This window comes from Nyctereutes procyonoides, unplaced genomic scaffold (genome assembly GCF_905146905.1).
Source record: "Nyctereutes procyonoides isolate TBG_1078 unplaced genomic scaffold, NYPRO_anot_genome, whole genome shotgun sequence".
Taxonomy (NCBI): Eukaryota; Metazoa; Chordata; class Mammalia; order Carnivora; family Canidae; genus Nyctereutes; species Nyctereutes procyonoides.
This window is the reverse complement of record NW_026575148.1, coordinates 6,065,135-6,089,296: the sequence shown is the minus strand read 5'-3', so window position 1 is coordinate 6,089,296 and position 24,162 is coordinate 6,065,135. Positions and strand designations below refer to the sequence as shown.

General features: G+C 38.9%; 1 protein-coding gene across 1 annotated transcript in view; it reads left to right on the top strand.

Moving 5' to 3' along the window:
- KIAA0825 (KIAA0825 ortholog) overlaps positions 1 to 24,162 on the top strand; it is a 391,927-nt gene that overhangs the window by 143,484 nt on the left and 224,281 nt on the right. Inside the window, exon 14 of the mRNA XM_055312867.1 lies at positions 11,805 to 11,944. Coding sequence (XP_055168842.1) covers positions 11,805 to 11,944 — 140 coding nt within the window. The remainder of the gene's footprint in view (positions 1 to 11,804; positions 11,945 to 24,162) is intronic.

The following is a 24,162-nucleotide window of genomic DNA, read 5'->3' as shown; positions in this document are numbered from 1 at the left end:
CTGCCACCACCCAGCATCATGAGAGTATCATGCAGTATATCACTAGCCTGGAAAAAGGTAAAAAAATCTCAAAATTTGAGGTGCGGTTTCTACTGAATGCATCTCTCTCTCTCTCTCTCTCTCTCTCTCTAAGATTTTAAATTATTCATGAGAGACAAAGAGAGAGGTAGAGACATAGGCAAAGAGAGAGAGGCAGACTTCATAGAGAGGCAGGGAGCCTGATGTGGGACTCGATCCCGGGACTCCAGGATCACGCCCTGGGCTGAAGACAGGTGCTTAACAGCTGAGCCACCCAGGCGTCCCTGCATATCACTTTCACAGCATCATAAAACTGAAAAATCTCAGTAGAACCATCGTAAGTCAGGACCATCTGTATTAAGATAAAAGTTTTTCAAAAACAAAAAGATACCCCATTTTTTATTGCTCTTTTGTCCACATGACTTACCCTATAACCTCTAGACAGATGGTTTCTAGCTTTGCATCTCCAACTCTGAGCGCTTACCTTTACCACAACATTGTATGTCCAGCTGCCCATATTTTCAAATGACTCACTGTCATTACTGGAAATCCACTATGATGTCCTCAACTGACCTTTCCTTCCACTCTGCCCTTGTCTCCATGCATAGTGTCTTTTGTATTCCTAATACATCAAGAATGTCATCATTCTTAAACAGTTCCAGGGTAGAATCTTGATTATAGTTTTCATATTGTGCTCTGCTTTGCCTATTTCTAGTGTATTATCGTGTTCAGTTGATTCTTACTCAACAGTTCTCTTAGAACTATCCTTTCTGGGCAGCCCCAGTGGCTCAGTGGTTTAGTGCTGCCTTCAGCCCAGGGCGTGATCCTGGAGACCCAGGATCGAGTCCCACGTCAGGCTTCCTGCATGGAGCCTGCTTCTCCCTCTCCCCGTGTCTCTGCCTCTCTATCTGTTTCTCGAATAAATAAATAAAATCTTAAAAAAAAAAGAACTATCCTTTCTATCCAATCCATTACGATAGCCTTAGTCCATTTAGCTATCATTTAACATGTTTCAAATACTGTTTTCATTATATTGCTCTTCTGCTCAAGAATCTGTTGTAGCTTCTTTTTGGCCCACACTGGCTGGCTTATTGCCTGGAGTACCCAATAGCTTTCTCTGTTGTTAGTCTCCCTTCTCATCTCTTAAGACACATTTACTCCATACCTTTCACTTGTATTATTGTTTATTCTCAGCTTCAGACCTTTATTTATGTAGTTTTCTCTTCTAGAAGACCTTTAGTTCTCTTCTTTGCTTTTCTGAATTCTCCATGGAAGGCACAGGATGAGCTCCCCTATACTGAGGGCAATACTTTCTGATAATTCCTCTCTAACAGATCCTAGAATATGATTAGAAAGACATGATCCATCTGACTTAAGACCTAACACTTTCAGAACAGTGGTATAGTCAAAGGAACCCAGGATAGCAATAAAAGTAATTTCAAAATAACTCAAGGTATTGATTTGCGTTTGTGAAACATTGCATTGTGAATACCTGGACCATCATCATGTGACTTAAAAAATCTCCACCTTTTCATCCATTCCCCTCACATACCTCTGCTGTTTCTGTGTGTTTATCACCCCTCAAATTATCCTTCAAAACTCCATTCCTCACTTTAGCACCTAATGAACTGCTCATAGAAATACATGAGTTGGATAACGACAAACTAAAAATATAGAAAGCTTTTCTTTTTGGGAAAAGGTGAGGCTGAGAGGAGACGTGGCTGAAATATTAATATTATGAAGGATCTTAGTAATTTATTCACCTACTTGCTTACTTATTTGCACCTATGCATTGATTTAGAAATGATTTAATTTGGCCTTTAACAAGTACTATGTATATTAAGATAACGAATTAAAAGTAAGTGAGAAGGAAGGAACAGAGCTAGGAAGAGGGCATGAAATTAAGACTTAAATTAAGAGTTACAAATGTATACACAGTTGTATGACCCATAAATTTGTCTGAGGATTACTAACAAAAGCCTATGAAGGATACAAATTGGTAAAAATAGAATTCTTCATGTTCTCCTAGAACCCCTGGAACAGAATTTAGAAGAGTTTGCTTTAGGGGAAAAAAATGTATTTTCAAAGCAGTAAGTAAAATGTACTGTATTCATTATCCCTAGCACTGGTATAGGCTAACAATGTGTGTTGATTTAGAAGGGGTAATCAGTTTCATACTAGATTAAACTAAGGCATGTGGAGAATATATTAATCTCAAGGTTAATACTATGACACCATACTGTGCTTTCATATAAATGTTCAAGGAAGAACACTATCTTAGTCAATTATACCATGGCATTATAATGTTTTTTTATTATTTTCCAAACTTTCATCTTCTTGTGGTTCTTTTAATATTTCCTAATATTTTTCCGGTCTTCCTTAGCTAAGTAGGTCATAACTGCACACTGAAACCAAGTAGCATAATCAGTGTGAGTAAACAGCCCATTCATTTTACACTGCTCATTTTCTTTTATGATGACAACATGATGTTTTGATTCGTGGCCAGTTCATTCTGAGCTGTAGGTTATTTCTTTCTACTCTGCTTTTGTTTCTATTTACTTTTACTCAGTGTAATCCTGTTTTAGATTTATATACATTTTTCTCTCCCTAAATATATTAAGCTACCTTTGGCTACATTTTTCTGTGGGTCTTTCCTTTTATCCAGTTCACCAAGAGGTATTCATTCATTTTCTCTATAAATGCATTTAAAATTTTTTTCTCCAGGTAAGGCACTGTGCTAGGTGTTAATGGCAGAGAAAGAGATAGGCAATGAAGTTGGAGAGAAAGCACCTTTCCTTAATATTTATATGTCGACAATACAACCTCAGTGACCTACTTGACAACACATAAAATACCACTGCCCCACTTCGTCCAACTTGAGCCACACCCCCGATTTACTCCCCGTATTCCCCCAGACTTCTTCTTTTGTTTCTGTTGCTGTTTCTCTGTCTCCTTTGCCAGTTCACCTCCTTAGATCTGGCCATTAAATACTGAACATCTTTGGTGTTCTATCACAGAACTCTTAACAGGTGAAGTGAAATATGCCTATGGCTTCATGTACTCCCTATGTGTTCCCAAATTAGAATCTCTGATTTTTACCTCTCCTGGGACTACAGACCCATATACCTCGAGTGCCAACCATATATGAATGCTTTCCTGAGGTTTACACCTGGAGATCATCAAGACACCTCAAACTCAACATGACCAGAAGTGGACTTAGTATATTCCCTTCCAAATTGATCCCCTTCTGTTATTCCCTTTTTTGGCTGATGGGACCTCCATGAATTGTAGGAGCCAGAGATATAGGAGGCAGCCTGAACCTGAGCACCTCCCTCTTCCTTCCTCTCCTACCACACCCAATCCATTGCTAAGTTTCATTAATTTTTAACTCCTACAGTTTGCTATCCATTACACCACCTTTGCTTTAGTCCAAATAATCATCTTTCTCCTCAGTGCTGTAATGGCCTCTTGGTTTCTTTCCCATGTGTATGTTGACTTCCATTTTCAGTGTTTTCTGAATTGCAGCCAGAGATTTAACTAACCCAAATCTATTTTCAAACTATATGTTATCATTTCACATTTATGGCTTAAAAACCCTCCATGAATTCTCCTTTGTCCTTAAATATAAACAAAAATGTTCAGCATCCTATAAGACCTCCAGAGATGTGGTTTACCCACCTCTGCAACCTCTTGTGATACCACACTATCCTGTGATTCCACTCTGCATGCACATTAGCCTTTTTATATTTCTTTGCTGTGCCGTGCTCCTTTCTGCCACAGAACTTTTGCATTTGCTTTTCCCTTTCCCTGAAATGTTTTTATTCTCTTCCACCTATTTAATGCTAACTTCTCTATATCTCAGCTCCAATGTGACTTCTGTAGAGAAGTCTTTCATCAACCACAAAAACTGATTCACTTCTTACTGCATCTTCTAATAGCATCTTTTGCTTTTCTTCCAGTGAGTTTTTATAGTTGTGATTTTATTTTTATTTGTATGGTCATTTAAACTGTATATGTATTCTCCACTAAACTCTATAAAACAGTGACTGTTGGGCAACCCTCTTGGGTACCCTCCCTCTTTGGGAGCTTTGTACTATTGCTCAATAAACCTTGCTACCCACAAAAAAACAAAAACAAAAACAACAGTGACTGTTTTTGCTTGCTGTTGTGTGTTCATGGCCTAGCACATAGAAATCAGCCAAAAATAGTAGTTGAGTAAATGACTGGTTGAAGGAACACATGAATTACTGTAGTATTGTTTCAGATATTGACATATTAAATGATACATTTAGCTTTTTTCGAACACTTGATCTGAATAGTAAAGCTCAGGCATGGAAAGCCTGGTCTTGTTGAAGAGGTGGCTTCTAGTATCCTTCAGATAAAGCATCTTGGGGGAAGGATGAAAAAGAGTTTTGGTTTCTCAAACCAAAACCAGCTGCTGCTAACACAATACTGAGGAAAAGAGCTTAGAGATCGTTGTGCTCTGATGAGGTGCCCAGCTTTGACATGGAGCCAACAGCCAGGGGAGAAGAAATGATAGCCCTTTAACACCAAAGCTCTTAAGTGGTTGTTTCAGAGTGTGGATGTACAAGCAGCTGAATCACTGAAAAGATTTTTAGAGGGGCGCCTGGGTGACTCAGGTGGTTAAGTGTCCAACTCTTGGTTTCAGTTTAGTTTATGATCTCAGGGTGGTGAGACTGATGCCAAATTCTGGCTCCACACTCAGCATGGAGTCTGCTTAAGATTCTCTCCCTCTTCCAGCCTCTCCAACCCTCCCCTTGCTGTCTCTTTCTAAAATAAATAAATCTTTAAAAAAAATTTAGAAAGTCACATGTCTGTGAATCTGTTATTAAAAGAAGTTAAAATGGCAAATGAGCTAGGTACTTGATATAACTAGATATCTATTCATATTTTCCCTTTTTTAAAAAAAATATTTAAGATTTTATTTATTTATTCATGAGAGACACAGAGAGAGGCAGAGACAAAGCCAGAGGGAGAAGCAGGTTCCTCACAGGGAGCCTGCTATGGGACTCGATCCCCAAACTGGGATCATGCCCTGAGCCAAAGGCAGATGCTCAACTGCTGAGCTACCCAGGCATCCCCATATTTTCCCTTTTCTATTATAGTTTAAAGGTATTATATAAAAAAGAATACCATACTGGAGCCAGCAAAGAGATAATAGAATACTATGGGTTTCCACATTAGACAAACATGATTTGTAGGCTTGTGTACTAGTCTTGTGATCTTGGAAAGTTTGTTAACCTACAGGACCTTCAATCTCCCTGTATATGAAATAGTTTATATTTTGGTGAAAAAGTTAAAACATATATACAATACAATCTTACCAATCTACTTGCACACAGCTTGCAATACCATTCAGTCTTCTTCTATCTTGAAGCATCTTCCTTCCTTAACTTTTGAGATCCTCTCCTATCAGAGTCATGAGGATTAGTAAAATGAGCTAAAGTGCCTCGACACATAAGTACTTACTAAACCGTCATTCAGTACTGCTGTATTAGTAAAAAGCTATATGTCTCAGAAAGTTGCAGAATTTATCAGTTACCGAAACATATTTAAAGGACTCCTCATAAGTGTGATAAAGTGGATAGAATATTGAACCACTTTCTCACTGAAGCTCACTTATCTGAAACATGATGCCAGGGGAGACTTTTCTTGAACTCTGTATAACAGGCCTTTATTATCTGGTAGGCAAGAACCAGTCGGTAATAGTTAAAGGCTCCAGAGAACTAACTTTTGCTCCTCAAAAAGGATGTCTGAGGGATCCCTGGGTGGCGCAGCGGTTTGGCGCGCCTGCCTTTGGCTCAGGGCGCGATCCTGGAGACCCGGGATCGAATCCCACGTCGGGCTCCCGGTGCATGGAGCCTGCTTCTCCCTCTGCCTGTGTCTCTGCCTCTCTCTCTCTCTCTCTCTCTCTCTCTCTCTCTCTCTGTGACTATCGTAAATAAATTAAATAAAAAAAAAAGAAAGAAATTCAAGGTAAGTTATATGCAGACATTTTCAGTGCTATAACTACGTGTCATTTGCACATTCTTGGTTAATCTGATGAAGAAAAAATATTTGGGGTTGTTTTTCCTCCTCAAAGTTATTAAAGCTATTTTTCCCAGAGAAATGTGGCAAAATTGCTTTAAATATTTGCATTTATTTATTTTCTTCGGAAGATCATGAAGGATCAGTTTTGGAAAGCCCAGAATAGTCCAGCAATGCGGGGCTTCTCCTCTGCTTTTGTGTTCTCACTTTAAGGCTTTTACTCTAAGTTTCTCTTTAGTTGTGCCCTTGCCTTTGTTCTCTGAATAATGTAACTTATGGTCTCTGGTATAAATTTGGCCCAGTAATCCATGACAGGAACCATCTGGTTGAAATCAGTCCCTAGATCCCTTGAATAACATGGCTCCAATTTGAGAATCAGCCTTGAGACCACAAACTTGATTTTGGGTCAAAAATATGGTATCCTTAATCAGAAGGTTGAATAGAGCCAAACATACTCAGTACTGGAAAAAACAACTTACCTACCTATTATCAACCAGGTTGAATGGAAAGCAGCCTGGAATAGAGGAATAAATATGGGTTTTAAAGTCAGGAAGACCTGGATTCAAAGTCCAGCAGCCATATTTATTAGCTAAATGACCGTTGACTAGTTTATCAGTATTCCTGAAACAAAAATTAAGTGAGATGAATATAAAGTATCTCTGTGCATGTCTTATTTTAGATTTCCCCAAGAAGCAGACCCTGAGACCAAGATTTAAGTGAAAGTAGGTTATTTTCTAAGTGGAGGGAATAGTGGAATGGGAGCAAGTCAGACAAAGAAAGAAAAACAGCAAATAAAAATTCATGTAATCAAGCCAATTGCTGAAGAAATAACCAGACCTTAAACCTTCTGGGGAAATTCTTGGGATCTATGTGGAAGGCATATATCTGAGAGTTATCCCACCAAGGGAGCAAGGATGCTGAGGTATTTACAAGGCAACTTTCATCAGTCACTGGTTGAAGGCTGCTCCCCAGGGCTGTGAATTCACTAGCACTTTCAGCTTGTCTTGCCAAGAGGCAGAGAAATGCAGGCCATGTCAACTGAGTGGTAAGGGCAAGAAGATGTGGGGACAGTGACAACATCTGCTTTGGTGTACTCCTCACACTACTGAAATCCACTCATTACCCACATTAAGTTCTCTGAGTCTTTTCATTGATTCTTCAAGGTGATGCCTGGTCAAAACATCTTATAAAAAATGTGTTATTGTAGTAGAGTTCACGGGACAAGCTAGAGTGTCCCCTACTGCAGTTATTCCTGAGTCTGCAAGTGATAATCATCATTACTTCCCTCTGCCACTTATTCCAACTTTCCCTCACCCTCAACTCACCCGACTGATATATGTTGCTTGCCCGGTGGAGTCCTTGAGGAGTTGAACCCTTGGCTACCATTCCCTTATCAGAATGTTGTTACTTCTATAACCTCTTTATGGTTTTTTTTTTTAAGATTTTATTTATTATTCATGAGAATACACAGAGAGGAGAGAGAGAGAGGCAGAGACACAGGCAGAGGGAGAAGCAGGCTCCATGCAGGGAGCCTGATGTGGTATTTGATCCCAGGTCTCCAGGATCATGCCCTGGGCTGAAGGCGGCGCTAAACCACTGAGCACCCCCCAACCCCAGGCTGCCCCCTGTTTATGGTTATTAACATGCATGCGGGCATCAAGAGATACCCTGGTGAATCCCTTGAGCCACAGACATACTCTTCCCTCCTCCCCTTATGCAGTAGCAACTCCAACTCCTCAATAGTAATTAGGCTTCATTACTCTTCCCAGTATAATAACTCCTTTCTTTGCCTGTGTAGGCTGCTGGCATTGGAAGCCACAAATGACTGTAGCAGGTATAATATTAAGTTTCGTGGAATTCTGGATGGTGCTCCTGTAGAGGTGTGCATACGCCAACTCACCCCACCATGGAAACCAGGACCTCCACTCCTACATGGCCTATGGGGAGTTATGGGAATAGAAAACACAGATTCCCCAAGGGGATCATCAGGAGCACCAGTGAGAGGGGTCCCTGGTACTTTTACTATTGACACCCAGACTCATGTAGCTTATCTGTTAGGGACATAGTACCATATAACTGCTATTGGCTCAAGGTAAATATCAAATCCTGAAGAATAATTCCCAAATACTGTTGGGTATTATCCCCAAGCTGTGCATTTTAGCGTCCATTTGAGTGATTTTCTGCTTTGACAGCATCTCTTTGAAACATATATGGTAGGATCAGTAAATCCCATGGTCATGCAGTCTGACCTACTACAGAGCCTTCTCTTGCCCTGTGCCTCATGCACAGCCATGGTTGGAAGTCAGGCTGGTGTATACTGATTGAGCTAAGATTTTTTTTTTTTGTAACTTTCTCCTGCAGTATGATTTCATACTAAAAAATTGCAGTAATTACAAGTGTACTACCTGATGAGTTTCCATAAAGTAAACACACCCAAATACAGCTCAGATTTTGCATGATGATTCTATAAAAATAATTTGTTAGTTTCATAACCAGTAATGATTGAGCTCTATTATTATATCACTCCTTACTACCAGGACTTGAAAAATTCTTTAGGCTAATTCATGCCCCAGAAATGTACTACTTATTAGAGCATAAGCCTAATAAAACCCACCCATAAATTCATTCTGTCTCCTAATACAAGCTTTATGAGTTCCAGTGGATTTATACATTTTTGTTCTCTTTTTTGTATTATCGTGGAATTCAACATGTACATATTTGAAACATATATATAAAATATATATGTGTATAAAATTTCCCTTTCTGTCATTTTTTGTGAGGCTAATCTCACTTTCACAGCTCCACCAGCTCAAAGGATGAGGGAACATATGCTTCTCCATATGCCTAACACAGACTCCTCAATGCATTTATTACTCGGAGCTTAGTGATTGAGGAATGTTTGTAATATTTTATTTTTCCTCATAGTGAGTCATTCTACTGTACATTTCAAAATCTGTGATAAGCTGAAAGATCCAAGAATTGAGGTACATTTCAACAAACAGCTTCCCATCTGGTAATTGAGAGGTTTTATTTATAACCAGGTATTCAGAGGCAGTGGTATGAAATGACCTTCCTATTATTTTGTTTTATTACATGTCTAAAGGGCTAAGCAAATACAGTCACCCCCTCCAATCCATTCCCCACACTCTACCCAGATACGGAAACTCATCTACCTTAAACTCTTCAATTCCCACTTTGGCTAATGAGGCCCTCCATGATCTGGTCCTGTCTCCTTCCTCAGATTGTCTTTCAACAACCCCCTCCCCTCTTTTCTACACTCCATCAAACTGGGTCTTTCAGCTTATTAAATGTATCCTTAAATCAATGCTCAACTCAAGCAAAATATAGAGGTAGGAAATGTTTAAAAATTAAGTTGCAAAAAAAAATTAAGTTGCTTTTAATATATAACTTACTACCAACTAGCTGCTTTTTATCTATTGGACCTGAAGTAAGTTTCTAGAAGTCAGCACTTGGGATTTAGGAAACGATCAGGGACAGCCGTTGTGAGGATCTGCTTTGGTGTTTCAGTCCAAAGGGCTCACCTAGTGGACTCTTCCTTGGGTAATATATTTGGGACTTTGGCCAGAGCCAGACCAATCTGAAAGTACCCAAAGTATGGAGTTGATTCCTCTGGTATGAGAATTAAGTTTAAGCCTGTCACCTTTCTCTTCACCACCCACCACTGGCAGGAGTTTGCCTAGCTCACCTTGACCCACTAATTAGGAGTTTCTGTTTTTTGTTTGTTTTTCTTTTTTTTAAGTTTATCTGTTTTAAGTTAGGTTGTCAGAGAGTCTCACTTGGGAAGTTTGAGTTGGTCTAAAGTTCATGCAAGGCTGAAGGATTTTGAGCATCATGATGTTGTGAGATGTACCAAATACCAAGCCAAGCCAAACCAAGGGGAGGTGCCTTGAAATTTCATCTTATATCTTCAGATCCTCTGACTTTTGCTTAAATCAGCCTTTTGACAAAGTATCCTTTTTTTTTTTTTTTTTTTTTAAGAGTTTGCCTACCCATCTGTGAGCATGAGTCAATCAGCTCACATTTACAGAGCCCTTAAAAGTGCTTGGTCTACTGGTAGGAGCTTTGGGGTGTAAAGCAAGTGTCCTGACAAGGCTTGACTCTGAGTGGACAGATAAAGCTTTAATTGGTGGAATAATAAAGTGCTAAGATGTTAATAATTGCCATAGGTGCTTTAATTCCAAGTGAGAAAGACTCCTATGCAGAGAAATTTTTAGTGAAGACTACACAGAGAAAAGTACATTTTTTTTTCCTGCAAATTGAAGGATGCATAGGATTCAGATAAGCAAAAGGTTGTGGGGAGTTCGTTGCATGGGTGCCAGCCACTGTGCACCCGTCTTGGCACAAAGGTACAGAGGGAGGAGGAGAAATTATACTAATTAGTTCTGGCCCTTCTGCCCCTGCTCCCAAAAGCACTGCTTACCACAGTGGTTCTCACACCTGAGTGTGCATCAGATTCTCTTAGAGGGGGCTTGTTAAAACACAGAATTCTGAAACATACACACACACACAGACACACACACGCACACCACAGATTTCTGGGACCCACCTCAGAATTTCTGATAGGATGAGAAAGCCTGGGACTTTGGATTTTTGACAAATTCTCAAGTGATGCTGCTGCTGCTGGTGCATGGCCCAAGCTTTGAAAACCACTGGCTAGGCTATGCTGATAACTGGATGGTTCACCACTCAGTAAATGTCATCTGGAAATCATGCTGCAAATCATCTCTCTCAGCAACATCCTTTGTTCTGCTTCTTTCTGCTCCCTAAGCATATGGTGTTCTTATTCACACCTTTCCATTTGAGTCACATCGTTCCTTCCCAATGCTACCCTATTCCCACAACCCTTATGGTCGCAACCAGATTGAGTTCCATCATTTCCTGCCTTTTCAGTCGTAGTGGTTGTAAGCCGATTTCAGATGTTGTGATCGTTAGCCAATCTAAACTTCGAAATCTTAGAAGGAAAAAGTGAATAATGTTATCAGTTTTCAGTTTCTACTTTTACTTCCTTATCTCTTGCCAGTTCATTGGTAAATTAATGTAGTAATGTGGAGGCCTGATTTTGATTTTCTATTCAACACTGATGATCATTTCCCAAATAGAAGCTTATTTGCCTTGGAATTGTTTCTCTTTGATGAAATGATTACCCAAGTAGGTAGCAGTATGACTGTTAGAGTGGTTCTGATAATTGCATGTTGATTTAAGGCTTTATGTATTAAATAATTAGATTACGGTGACCCTTGGCGGAAGCTTTGAATTCTTTGAGTTTTATCAGCAATCACAGTGCATGGCAAATTACAAAGTAGTCAAAAGCCACTGTAACTTTCTTTTCATGAATAATGAAAGGAGTTAATAGCACATAGTAGGCTCTCATGTACTTCATGAATGAACAAATAAATGTATTTAAAATAAATGCATAAATAATTTTAATTTGCTCCATGAAACAAAACCAGACATAGTCTTGTAAAATATAGGCATGGTTATTTTGTATCAGTCTTAAATTTGGCAGGCTACCAAATGTTAATTTGCTTTTAGCTAGTTGAGATTAAATGTAATTCCTTCCCAGAGCAACCCTAAAGTAAGCAAGCATGAAAGCATTTTCAGAGTAATCTGGGAGGAATTGACATTTAAGGGAGTTAGCATTACATCTGTACTTTAAGGCTATTAATTTCATAGATAAATTAACTTCATTACTCTATCTTTATCTTGCATTTTGAAAGGGCTCCATCATCTGGACGACTAACAGCCGAGGGTCAATTGAAACTGCTCTTATCCCAGCCAGGTTGTAATTGGAACCTGCTTCTGGAAACCCTACTGCATCACGATGGTCTTTTACTAAGAATCTTGCTGAAGAGCTCAAGTAAGTATTTGTAGTTATGAGACTGTCCTCAAAAAACCCAGTCATTGCTCAAGTTGAATGATTTTTTTTTCCTACTTGAACATTGGCAGAAGGATGGCAAGCAACGTATCCTATCAACCGTCTGTAGGGTTAGCAGCAAACAAAATACTGAATCACTTTATGTACCTATGGAAAAGATTCTTTTTCAGGACCTCTGAATGAGGGAAAATAATATTTTTATGTGGTGCTAGTCTATCATAACTATCATTGCCTAGAAACAGAGTAATATCTGGGGTTTGAAACGCCTAAGAAAATTATACAAACATATGCCCAAAATAGGAGTCTCAACCAGATCTATGAGAGATTGGGAGAGAGAGAGAGAGAGAGAGAGGAGAGAGAGAGAGGAGAGAGAGAGAGAGAAGGAGGGAGAGAGGGAGGGAGGGAGGGAGGGATATTCCATGAGAACTACACTAGAATTTTCAGTGGATCATGAAGAGGGCTGATGTAATTTATAAACAAGCAAGCTGAGGCTTACAGCCATATCCATTGGGGCATGGAGAAGTAATCATGGGAAAAGTATGAATGGAAACTGTAGAGTAATAGAAGACCATACTTCTCTTAATTAGACTTTCTTTTTATCACTGGAAGTTCTATTTTAGAAAATGGTAAGTAAAGTTATGCCAATCTAATTATATTCCACTACTCTCCTGATATATTTATGAAGAGTTTTCCAACCGTTTTCACATTCCCCTACACATTGCTCCTATTCTATACCATCCACGAGGCCAGATTAACTTTATCAATCACTAGCTTCACTGTAAGCTTCCCGAATCATAATCTTTTTTGGTTCTAGCTCACTGTCCTCTGTAGGGCTAAATTCCCATCCTTCTACCATTCAAATGTGACCCTCGACTAGTTTTCTTACCCCTTTTTCCCGCTATTCGCTTGCATGTTTGTACATAGACACACACGTACACACACTCATTTCAGCCTTTGTCCCTGATGTTCCATGCACATGTTCCCTCAGCCACTTGTGGGAGCTGAGCCGCTTTTGGCTCAGCCACTTTTCCTGCTTGAAAGACCCTCCACAGACAACTCAGTCTCCACCAGTATCCAAGGACCACTTGGTGTTCCAGATCTTTGAACACCGTAGTTCACACTGATCTCTTCCTCACCTCAACTTCACAGTGTTCATTACCTTGGCTGCCTGTGTGTCCTTGGTATTATGCTGCCTTATGTTGTTATTTTGTTTGCATGAAATGAAGCAAATGTCCCCAGACCCTATCAGCCTGTTGCTATACAAATGAGGCTCGTGGTATTCTTCTGTTCAAATGGCTCCAGTCATTTCTGGAAATTTTTGGTTTCTTAGATCTGCTCACAACTGGTTCCCCATTATTCTCCTCTCCTGTCCACCTTGATGGTTGGTTCCCAAAAGCCTCAGGGGAGGTGCTTCAGTTTGATCTACTCATGAGAATATTGCTTCTCCTCACATGCTCTCAAATTCATAAAATCTTGGGTGCCAAAGGTCACTACAACTCCTCGTCTCGCTGTGTTCCAGGCAGAAATTCATAGACTGCCTCTCTGGATCCCTGAATCTGACCCTATTCCCTTAGCCCCCAATCAGTATTGTTTGTGCCTCAAATCTCATGAAGTTGACCTGAAAGCAATTTCTTTAATTTCAGGCTGTAAGGCCACTCTTCTAAAGAGAAAATGGGCACTAAAGAAGCTACCTCCTCACGTAGTCAACTTTCATTGTTTGCTCTTTAGGTGTCAGGCACTGTGCTAATAAGCACTTCACACTCGATTCTTTTTTTTCCTTTTCTTTTTAAAAATTTATCACGAGAGAGAGAGCATGCATGTGTGCACTTGTGTGAGGGGCAGAGGGAAAGGGAGAGAGAATCCCATGCAGGCTCCACACCCAGTGCAGAACCCTATGGGGGGCTAATCTCACAATTCTGAGACCATGACCTGAGCTGAAATCAAGAGTCAGATGCTCAGCTGATGGAGCCACCCAGGTGCCCCCACATTTGATTCTTATAACCTAATGAAGTATTTACTATTGTTTTCCTCATATTAAAAATAATGACATTGGGGATCCCTGGGTGGCGCAGCAGTTTGGCGCCTGCCTTTGGCCCAGGGCGCGATCCTGGAGACCCGGGATCGAGTCCCACATCAGGCTCCTGGTGCATGGAGCCTGCTTCTCCCTCTGCCTGTGTCTCTGCCTCTCTCTCTCTCTCTCTCTCTCTCTCTCTGTGTGTGACTATCATAAAAAAAAAATAATGACATTGAAAAAAAAATAATGACATTGAAGTTTAAGATAATGTTACTTGCCTAGAGACACACAAAGCTGATAAATGGTAGGTAAACCTGGATTCTGAACCCAGCCAGAACTTTCTGTCCCCTGCCTTTCCTGTACAAATACTCATACGAATTGAATCACGGAGGGGGCTAGGGGTATCTGGAAGAACTGTAATCTGCTCACTCTCGGTTTGTATCAACCATGATATCCCCATGCACATGGACTAAACAGGTCTTTCAGTTAGGTAATTAGGCTGATCACAGGTTTTTATATTCCTCCTCAAGCTAGTACAGAGCTAGTAGATTGGACAATTAATGATCAGTTAAAATATAAAACACAAAGCTTCCCTTAAACTTTATTATCTGTTCTCAGACAAGGTGGCTGACGTGGATAGTATCTGACATGGCTGCAGAGTTACTCTAATAGAATCTTTAAAACTCACAGGCATGGTCCCAGAAGAGAAATGGTGTCCTCTTGAAAGAGTTATGTAGAGCAGCCTGGAAAATCAATTGTGACCAAATATTTCGAACTATATTGATATAAACACTAAATATAGCAATTGTAGTTATGAATATCTAACCACGTCTTCTTACAAATGTATCCCACATTTGCTTACCAAAAATATTGCATCTATCTTCTGGTATATATAACTTAATATTCTTTCTGAGAAATCTGTCATAACCAAAGGCTATGTACACTGTATTACCTTCAGTTGTGGTTCTTACAGAGTGCGGAAGGGTATTTGCCCAACCTGCTCAAATATCTGTCATTTTTGCAAAGGCCATTAGGTGTTTGATCAGGGTTACATAGCTATTCTGGTATTGTCTTACAGTGAATTTTTTTTTTTTAGTTCTATCTATCTATCTATCTATCTATCTATCTATCATCTATCTATTTATTCATTCATTCATGATAGACACAGAGAGAAAGGCAGAGACTTACGCAGAGGGAGAAGCAGGCTCCATGCTGGGAGCCCGATGTGGGACTTGATCCCGGAACTCCGGGATCACGCCCTGAGCCAAAGGCAGATGCTCAACTGCTGAGTCACCCAGGTGTCTCTCTTGTAGTGAATTTTATTAGTTACTGCAAATATCATAAGAATGACATGATAGCACTTCCTAATCAATCGATTGACTTATTAAACTCCGATGGAAGTTTTGTCACTTTAAGTTACAAACAATATACTTAAATATTCTTATTAGCTGGACTAAGATGGAAATTATTATGTATATAAAAAAACATTTGTAGGGTGGCTCAGTGTTTGAGCATCTGCTTTTGGCTCAGGGCATGATCCCAGGGTCCCGGGATCGAGTGCCACATTGGGCTCCCTGTGAGGAGCCTGCTTCTCCCTCTGCCTGTGTCTCTGCCTTTCTTTCTGTGTCTCTCATGAATAAATAAATAAAATCTTTAAAAAAAAAAAAGAAACACTTGTAATATTTTTTGTGGAGATTTTAATTTCATTTGATTAAAAGTCTCAGTATTTCAAAACAATTTGGTAATTAGAAAAGCAAAATTTTGAAATAAGATATGCTGAATTAGATGTTTCAAGCAACATAACTGTCAACTTCTTATGGGAGAGTTTTCCTTTATAAGTAGGGTCTTTTTGATCTAATTAATAAAACTTAACTATGTTAAATTGGCTCAAGAAAAAGAATAAAGAGATTTTTAGTACATATTTTCATTATACTTATTTTAAAAAGCAGTTCTCCCTGTCTAATGAGCAATTATTAATGTTCGCTACAAAATTGTTTTGATAGACAACCACATATTATAAAGGTTAAAACGCGTGCAGTTTCTTTTATGTCTAATTTTTGGTTTTGCTTTATAAGAATGATTTATCAGAATTTCTGTTTTTTTAAAATCAGCAGATCATATATGGAAATGATTATCTTGTATGAGATGCAACTTTGCTGAGGGTAGAAAATAGCAAAATTTAATAAAGGAATGGTAAAATTTTAATTTATACTGTATGTTCCATAGGCTGCAGACTTCTAGAAAGTGAAATCATGTTTTTGTCATTGATAATAATTCTTCCTGTATAAAAATATGTCGCATTTTGAGAGAGTGATTACATTACTAAAACTTGATAAATACAAACTGATTTCACGCAGAGGTGGTTTATGACATTCTTTGGGTAGAGATCAGTTGGCAGTAGAAGATAATATTTGTTGGTTTTATTTTTAAGGTAGTCCATCTTAAATTTGAGGGAATCGACTCTCAATTACAAATGTTTACAGAAGATTTTAAAGTTGTAAGATACTATTTTGGATTATTGGCTTTAAAAATCTGGGGTGACTATTTTGGTAATTACTTCACTAAGACCACATGGCCAAACCAGTTTCTTGCTTGTGACATCAAAGGAACAAATATTTGGCAATTTCCCATTTGTTAGCAGGTGGTCTTTTCCTGTTAGTGACACTTGAATGAAGTGTGACTAACATTCTTTCCTTTGGCCATTGCCCCAAGAATGATTCCCAGTGAAACTTCTTGGCTTCTGGTGATTTTCACGTGTAATATAACAACAAGAAGCAAGCAAATACATAATATTTAATGTGTTCCAGACATCGTTTCTAAGTACTTTAAATGTGTTTACTCACCGAATTCTCATAACAACTCTGTGTGGTAGCTACAATTTTCATCTCCATTTTAGAGGTGAAGAAACTCAGACACAGAGAAATTAAGTCACATGAGCAAGTGACATATGATTGGCAAAGCAGGATGTGATCCAGACAGCTGGCTTCCAGAGGCTGTACTTTCACCCACCACACCACCCAGCATCTAGGAGGAACCAGAGAAAGTTTCCCAAATTGCAAAGTTGCACAATTCATGGGAGCTGTTGGGAACCTGTATGGTGGATAATTTTGATAGTATTGTTTTTACTTTTCAACCTTGTAACAAAGTGCTTGCCAGTAATCAAGAAATAGATCTACAAAAGGTTCTAGTTAAAGGGCTGCTACCACTAAAAAGGGATGGTTGACTTAAAATGAATGAATCAATTCAAATTCTCTTATCTTACGGTTAATATTTTCCTGATTTTTTTTTATAATGAGAGGATTATTATGGCAGAAACTTGGTGTTTGGTTATATAGTGTGTGTGTGTTTTGTTTCACTTTGTAAGTATGACCAAGTGTTGTTTTATAACTGTCTTGAAGGAGATGACTTAAAGTAAAAATATGCTCCCTCTTGGTACCTTTAGTGTACCTAACATTGATTTCCTAAGCTGCTTTTGCCAGTGATGACATCTATGCTCTGACTTGTTCAATCTTTTTTTTCCTTCACTGAATTTGTACCTCATTTGTATTAGGAAGAGTAGAACCATATCTGTGTGTGTTTTGCCCCAGTCTTTTCAACCTACGAATCCTGTCCTAGAATGATGATGGACTGACTAGCTTAGAATACCAGTGGGCTCCATGGAACTCTTACATTCCCTGAAATAGTTACCACCTAGGGTCTGCTGAGTCCCCTTGCGGGTTGGGTGCTTGTAGGGTACTATGTAAAACAGAACTTCTTGACTTTAAAATACAAACATGTCACCTGGGGAGCTTGTTAATACTGCAGATTCTGATTCAATAGATCTTGGGATGGGGCCTGAGACTCTGCATTTCTTACAAGCTCCCTTGTGATGCTGCACCTGCTGCTGCTGATCCCTAGACCACATTTTGAATAGCAAGGCCATCCAAAAAGTTATGTGTGGCTACTGAAGGCAAAAGAATTTGACTATGTCTATTGTCTTTCCCATGTATTACTGGCTTTTAAAGAGAGAATTTACTTAAGGATATTTATAAATCATTTTGTCGGGAAGCTCACAGCAATCAGAAAGCATGATCTTACTCAAATACAGATGTCACTCCCCTGCTAAATCCCTTCAGTGGCTTCCCACCACTTATCGGGTAAGGACCCTATCCTTGAGACATGAACAGTGCCCGTAGTGCTCTGGCTATGGCTGACCTGCACAACATATCATGTCCTGCTTTCCTCCAGCTTAACATGCATATTCTGATCTAGGTTGTGCATCCTAGATTTGTATATTTATAACAGCAAAGTCCCCCCAGAAGTGTCTTGAGGAAAGAGGCAGCTACTCTTAACACCAGTGACATTTCACTTGGCCCATATGCCAAGTTCTTTTCTGCTGCAGAACCTTTGAAATGTTGTGGGTTTTTGCACCTAGAATCTCTTTCCTCTTCATTCTCCTGTCAGCTGCTAATCATCTTTTAGCTTAAATATTACTTCCGAGGAAGTCATCTTTGATCGTTCCATAAGGTCCCACCATAATTCCTTTGGAACACTTGTCACGATTTTAAGTGAATGGTTAATTGACTTAATTGTGTGTTTAATGTCTATCTCAGCTTCTACAAGTTCTAGGAGGGCAGGGCCCAGTCATCATTATATACCCAGTACTTGGCCTACTCCTCCACACTTCAGGCTGATACTAAGCCCACAGAATGTACTTCGAAAGCATTGAATGAACGAATGGCAGCCAGTTAAATTTCCATGAAACAATACTGTTTCATTCTTTTTTAAATGGACTACTAATATTGACCTTAGGTGTTCATTTTGAGGCTTAAGAAATAATTTCTTAAATAAAAATAAATTTACTTCATAAATAAATATGAAGTACCATTGTTTGGCACTTAGTAGGTACTTAATCTGTATGAGATTCTTTTCTTCTTTTATGCTGAATTCCTGGAGGGATACACCTGATGGTTTTTTTTTTTTTTTTTTTTACTCCGATCACTCCTCCTGTGGCCCCTATGTAGTGTTCTCTCCCTCTGCTTGTCAGGAACTCTCCCCTCTGTTTCAGCCTAAATTTAAGTGCCTCCTAGGACGTGGGGCTTCTGCTTTGACACCGTGTGTCTGAAAAGGTATTGCCTGAGCAGCAGGCAAGATGCTAGTGTGTGAAGGTGAGAACTGGGCCAAATAAATATTCTCTGGTTCTAAATATTATAACACTCCTTGAGAGCCTTCTCACACAGTTTAGGAGACTGGTGGTATGAGTTTTGCTATAGTGCTTCTACATGGATTCAAATCTAATCTGGCTTGGCAGTGGCTGAAATATTTTATATTCTATCTTTTCATGGCCCCTAGAAAATGTCTAATAATACTACCAGAACATGTGTCTTCTTTAGTAGTTAATGTGCTTCTAGTGTTAGCATGCAAAATGATTGGGCATTATATTACAAGTGATACTATTATCATGAATTTATGTAGCATCTTTTCCCCCAACAACTCAAAGCGGTTTAACGTATTATTTCGTTTATGACCCTTGGATTATTAGGACCATTTTGTGAATGATGAAACTGAGATACAGAGAAATTGAATAAATTGCCCACTTGATGTTTAAGTGGTCCTTGTTAGAAGAAAGAAGGGCCATTATTTTGTGACAGTCTATCTATTGTTTTTACATAAATTCTAAAATAAAAACATGAGACATTGTGGAAATATTCATTTTTAGAAATAAGAAACAGTATTCTTCTGAATGATTTTCTGGAAAATGGTTACTTGGTTTCATAAATACATTCTCTGTTTGACTAATATTTAATGGACCTCAACTGGGTACTAGGCACTGACCTCAGCTGGAGGATACAATAGTAAACGTGACATGCCATATTGCCTTTATATTTGGGGAAATTAATTGCTGGGGAAAATTGAAGAGGACGGACTTTATAAAGTAAAGAAGTACAAAAATTAGATAAGTTCAGCTACTACTAAATGCCGTGGAGTGCTTTGCTACAACAGAGTGACTGAGGAAAGATTCACAGATTGGGTGATAGGCAGAGGCTGCTCTGAATAGTGGGCACTGACTTTACTTACAGGTTATTTAGGAGTAGATGGACAACGTTTTTCAGTGTTAGATATTTGGAATATATGTACACTTTCTTCCAATATTCTACAATAGGAGCCAGCAAACTTTTTACAGAAGGCCAGATAGTAAATAGTTTAGGCTTTGTAGACTTTGGCATCTCTGTCACAACTACCAAACTCCACCACTGTGACATGCAAAAGGCCACAGACCATCATAAGCAAGCATATGAATGTGCCTGCGTAGGTCAGGAAAAAGTTTTCCTCGACAATCTTAGGGTTCCTGGTTGTGTTTGAAAATTTAACTGACAAAGGCACATTAACAGGAGAAAAAGTATACAGATTTATTTAATACAAGTTTTAGGGATGCCTGGGTGGCTCAGTGGTTGAGCTTCTGCCTTCAGCTCAGAGCATGGTCCTGGGGTCTGGGATCAAGTCCCACATCAGGCTCCTTGCAGGGATCCTGCTTCTCCTTCTATGTCTCTGCCTCTCTCTGTGTGTCTCTCATGAATAAATAAATGAAATCTTTAAAAAAATAAAAATAAACAAGTTTTATATGACACAGAAGCCTTCATAAGGAAATGAAGATCCAAAACAACAGTTAAACTGGAGTATTTTTATGCTAGTTTTTTTAAATGAAGAATGGACAGTCATGGAGAAACATGATAGGTAAAAGAGTTTAAAGTAAGTGTAGTAAATTGGGGGAAGCTTAGTGAGGCCTATTGGTTAGGATCCTTCTTAGTGTCCTTCTGACTTGGGAGATAAGAATGTTCATAACCTCCTGGACATCTCTCACATGAGGATTTTATGACTGTTTCAGGAGAAAAGAGCAAGGGGAAGGTCAGAGTGACCTTCCTGCTTCTGCTATTTTCTTAGACTCCTTCAGTTTAAAATATTCAGTATGCCAAGGTACCATATTTGGAGGTAGCATGTCTGAACCTCATCAGCTGCATTCCAATGGAGTTTTATTTATGCACACTGAAATTTGAATCTCACATAATTTTATGTGTCACAAAGGATATTCTACTTCTGATTTTTTTTTTCAACTGAAAAAATGTAAAAACCATTCTTAGCTTGTGGGCTGTACAAAAACAGGTATCAGTCTGGATTTGTTCCCTGAGCTTGCCACCTCTTGTTCTCGAATATTGTGCAGCACCCAAGCTGCCCTCGTGGCTTTATCACTTCTCTGAATTGTAGTCATTTGGAGAGGAGACTCTCACATAGTGTTAGCATGGCGCTTTTGACTTCTCTCCCAAGGTCTGGGTAGACATTTCCACTAGGTAGATAGTCTTGGTATCTGCCTGCAGAAAGAATTTCCCTTTGAAATAGCTTTAACTCAGTTTTACAATATGTTGACATCTAGGGACCTTGTGTATTGAAGAGCACAGCTGGAGCTCCAAACTCATCTCTTACTACCTAGGGCTGCCAGCTGCAGAATTTGGACCAATTCATCCACCTATACTTAGTGGTTATCAGATCCTGCCTGAAGTATCATGGTCTTTTCTTGGTGCAACTTGTTTATTTAAAAGGAGATTGCCTGTTAATAGCGAGAAAAGTGAGGGACGCCTGGGTGGCTCAGTGGTTGATTGTCTGCCTTGGGCTCAGGGTGTGTCCCAGGGTCCAGAATCCAGTCCCACATTGGGCTCCTTGCAGGGAGCCTGCTTCTTCCTCTGTCTATGCCTGCACCTCTCTCTCTCTCTCTCTCTCTCTCTCTGTCTCTCATGAATAAATAAATAAATTTTTTTTTTAAAAAGAGTGAAAAGTGGTAAGATGTTAATCATCCATACCATACTTAAATAAAGTAGATATATATATATATATATATATAATTTGGAGAAGAAAAGACTAAAGGAGGGAGGAGAGCTATTTTCAAATATATTAAGTTTTCATGTACAAAAGGGAAAAAAAAGGCTGTCCAAGTCAGCAAGTAGAAATACTTGGGAATAAGTCTGTCAATCAGAAAACCTGAATTCTCATCCCTATGATACTAGAAGAAATTGTTTACAACTCTGTGCTTCTTTCCTTTATCTTCTAAAGAGACAGTAGATTTCTCTAGACCTTTCTGGTAACAGCATTCAATGTTTCTTAAATATGCAAAACAACTTGGTAACTTGAGCTGTGCACCAGAGGGATGGCTGCTTGGATTGTAGTGGAAATCCTACCACTGGAGTTATTCAAAAAGAAACTAGGTCACCATTGTCACAGATACTAGAAGACTTTTTATTCGTTCACTCAACAGATATTTACTCATTTGTCCACCAAATGTTTACTGACTTCCCTGTAAGGTGCTTGCCAGCCATATAATTTCATTGTTTCTTTTTTTTTTTTAAGGCTTTTTTTTTAAATTTTTATTTATTTATGATAGTCACAGAGAGAGAGAAAGAGAGAGGCAGAGACACAGGCAGAGAGAGAAGCAGGCTTCATGCACCAGGAGCCCGACGTGGGATTCGATCCCGGGTCTCCAGGATCGCGCCCTGGGCCAAAGGCAGGCGCCAAACCGCTGCGCCACCCAGGGATCCCCAATTTCATTGTTTCTTAATCAGCTAGTTAGAACTTGGTATAAATCTGTGCGTTAAACACCAGTCTTTGAAGACCTCTTTTGGCTGTGTTTTGCTGTCCTTGCCAGTGTCCGCTGGTATAGAAGAATCTTTCTTTGCTCCAAAATGATTCCGTTGAATTAAAATTAAATCCAACTTTGGTGACCGGATTTCTTTTCAAATTGGCAGTTTCCTTAAGCAAGATAACCCTTTGTACTTCTACCTTGCTTCCTTTTTCATTGGAACTGCTCGCTTTCATTTGCAAACCTAGAGGGCTTGAAGTTAATTTAAGAGTCTGTTTGTAAACATTAGTGCCAGGATTTCTAGGTCCAGTTTTATAGAATAGTAGTCCTGCTAGATGGAATACTAAAAAGGGTTTTATGGTCAAAAATGCTTAAAAAACACTATATACTAAAATCTCTTCTTGGAGAGGCACAGGGCTCCTGAATAATTAAAGGTTCTGAGAAATCCTGCAGAAAACAAGTGTTTAATATTGTTGAACCCAGCACTTGCACTACTATCCATTAACATCCCATGAAATGCACTTAAGAGAAAATCTTACCTTATTAACATCATAGAGAAGAACCCTGGTAGATACAGGTAGATACAACCAAAATCATTTCAAAAAGGTTTGCCTATCCATATTTACAAATTTGTAGATGTTGCAAAATAATTTTTAAACACATGGAATTGCCTGTGCTTCCCTACATAAAAATTATAAATTTTCAAGGAGTTGGAATCAGTTGTCCAAGTATAAATTCCTATTGAATGTAGCTGTTTTCTTGATGACTTGTACTTTTACATTTTATTAAGTATCAGCCTCATTAAGATTTAGTTTCTTCATTTGTTTAAAAAAAAATGCAGATAATATCCAGTTAGTAGAGTTTTTATGAGGAGTAAGCTAAATGGGTGAAGGTATGCAGAACACTGAGCATAGAGCCAGCACCATGGTGGATATTCAATAAAGGCCTATCTTCCATCTCACCTTAATCATAACCCTGAATTTGGGACTGTGGGTATTCAAAAGAGGTAGAAATCTGATGTTTAGGTTATTTGGATACTGAGGAAAACAGCATAGAATAAGTCCAAAAAGCTTTAATTTGCATAGGAGCATTTTAGAATATAAAGCCAAGAAGATAATTTCCAGCAAAAACTTGGGAAAAATCTCTGAAAAATAATGATTTTGTTGTTGTTGTTCTTGTAGTGCAAGACCCATTTCATGAGACTTTTTTAAAATTTTAAAATTCTCCAAAATAAGAGCAGTTTGAGGAGGAAAAAAGTAATAATCAAGACATGTTTAATCAAAACCTTGTAAATAAATGACAGGTTTTTATAGCTATTGTTACTTTTTATACAGAAGACTCCAAGCTAATTTTTAAGTCAGGTTTTGATTTTATTTTTGTTAATTTTTTAAAAAGATTTTATTATTTATTCATGAGAAATACAGAGAGAAAGAGAGAGAGAGGCAGAGACGCAGACAGAGGGAGAAGCAGGCTCCATGCAGGGAGCCTGAGGTGGGACTTGATCCCAGGACTCCAGGATCACATCCTAAGCCAAAGGCAGATGTTTAACCACTGAGTCACCCAGGCATCCCTATTTTTGTT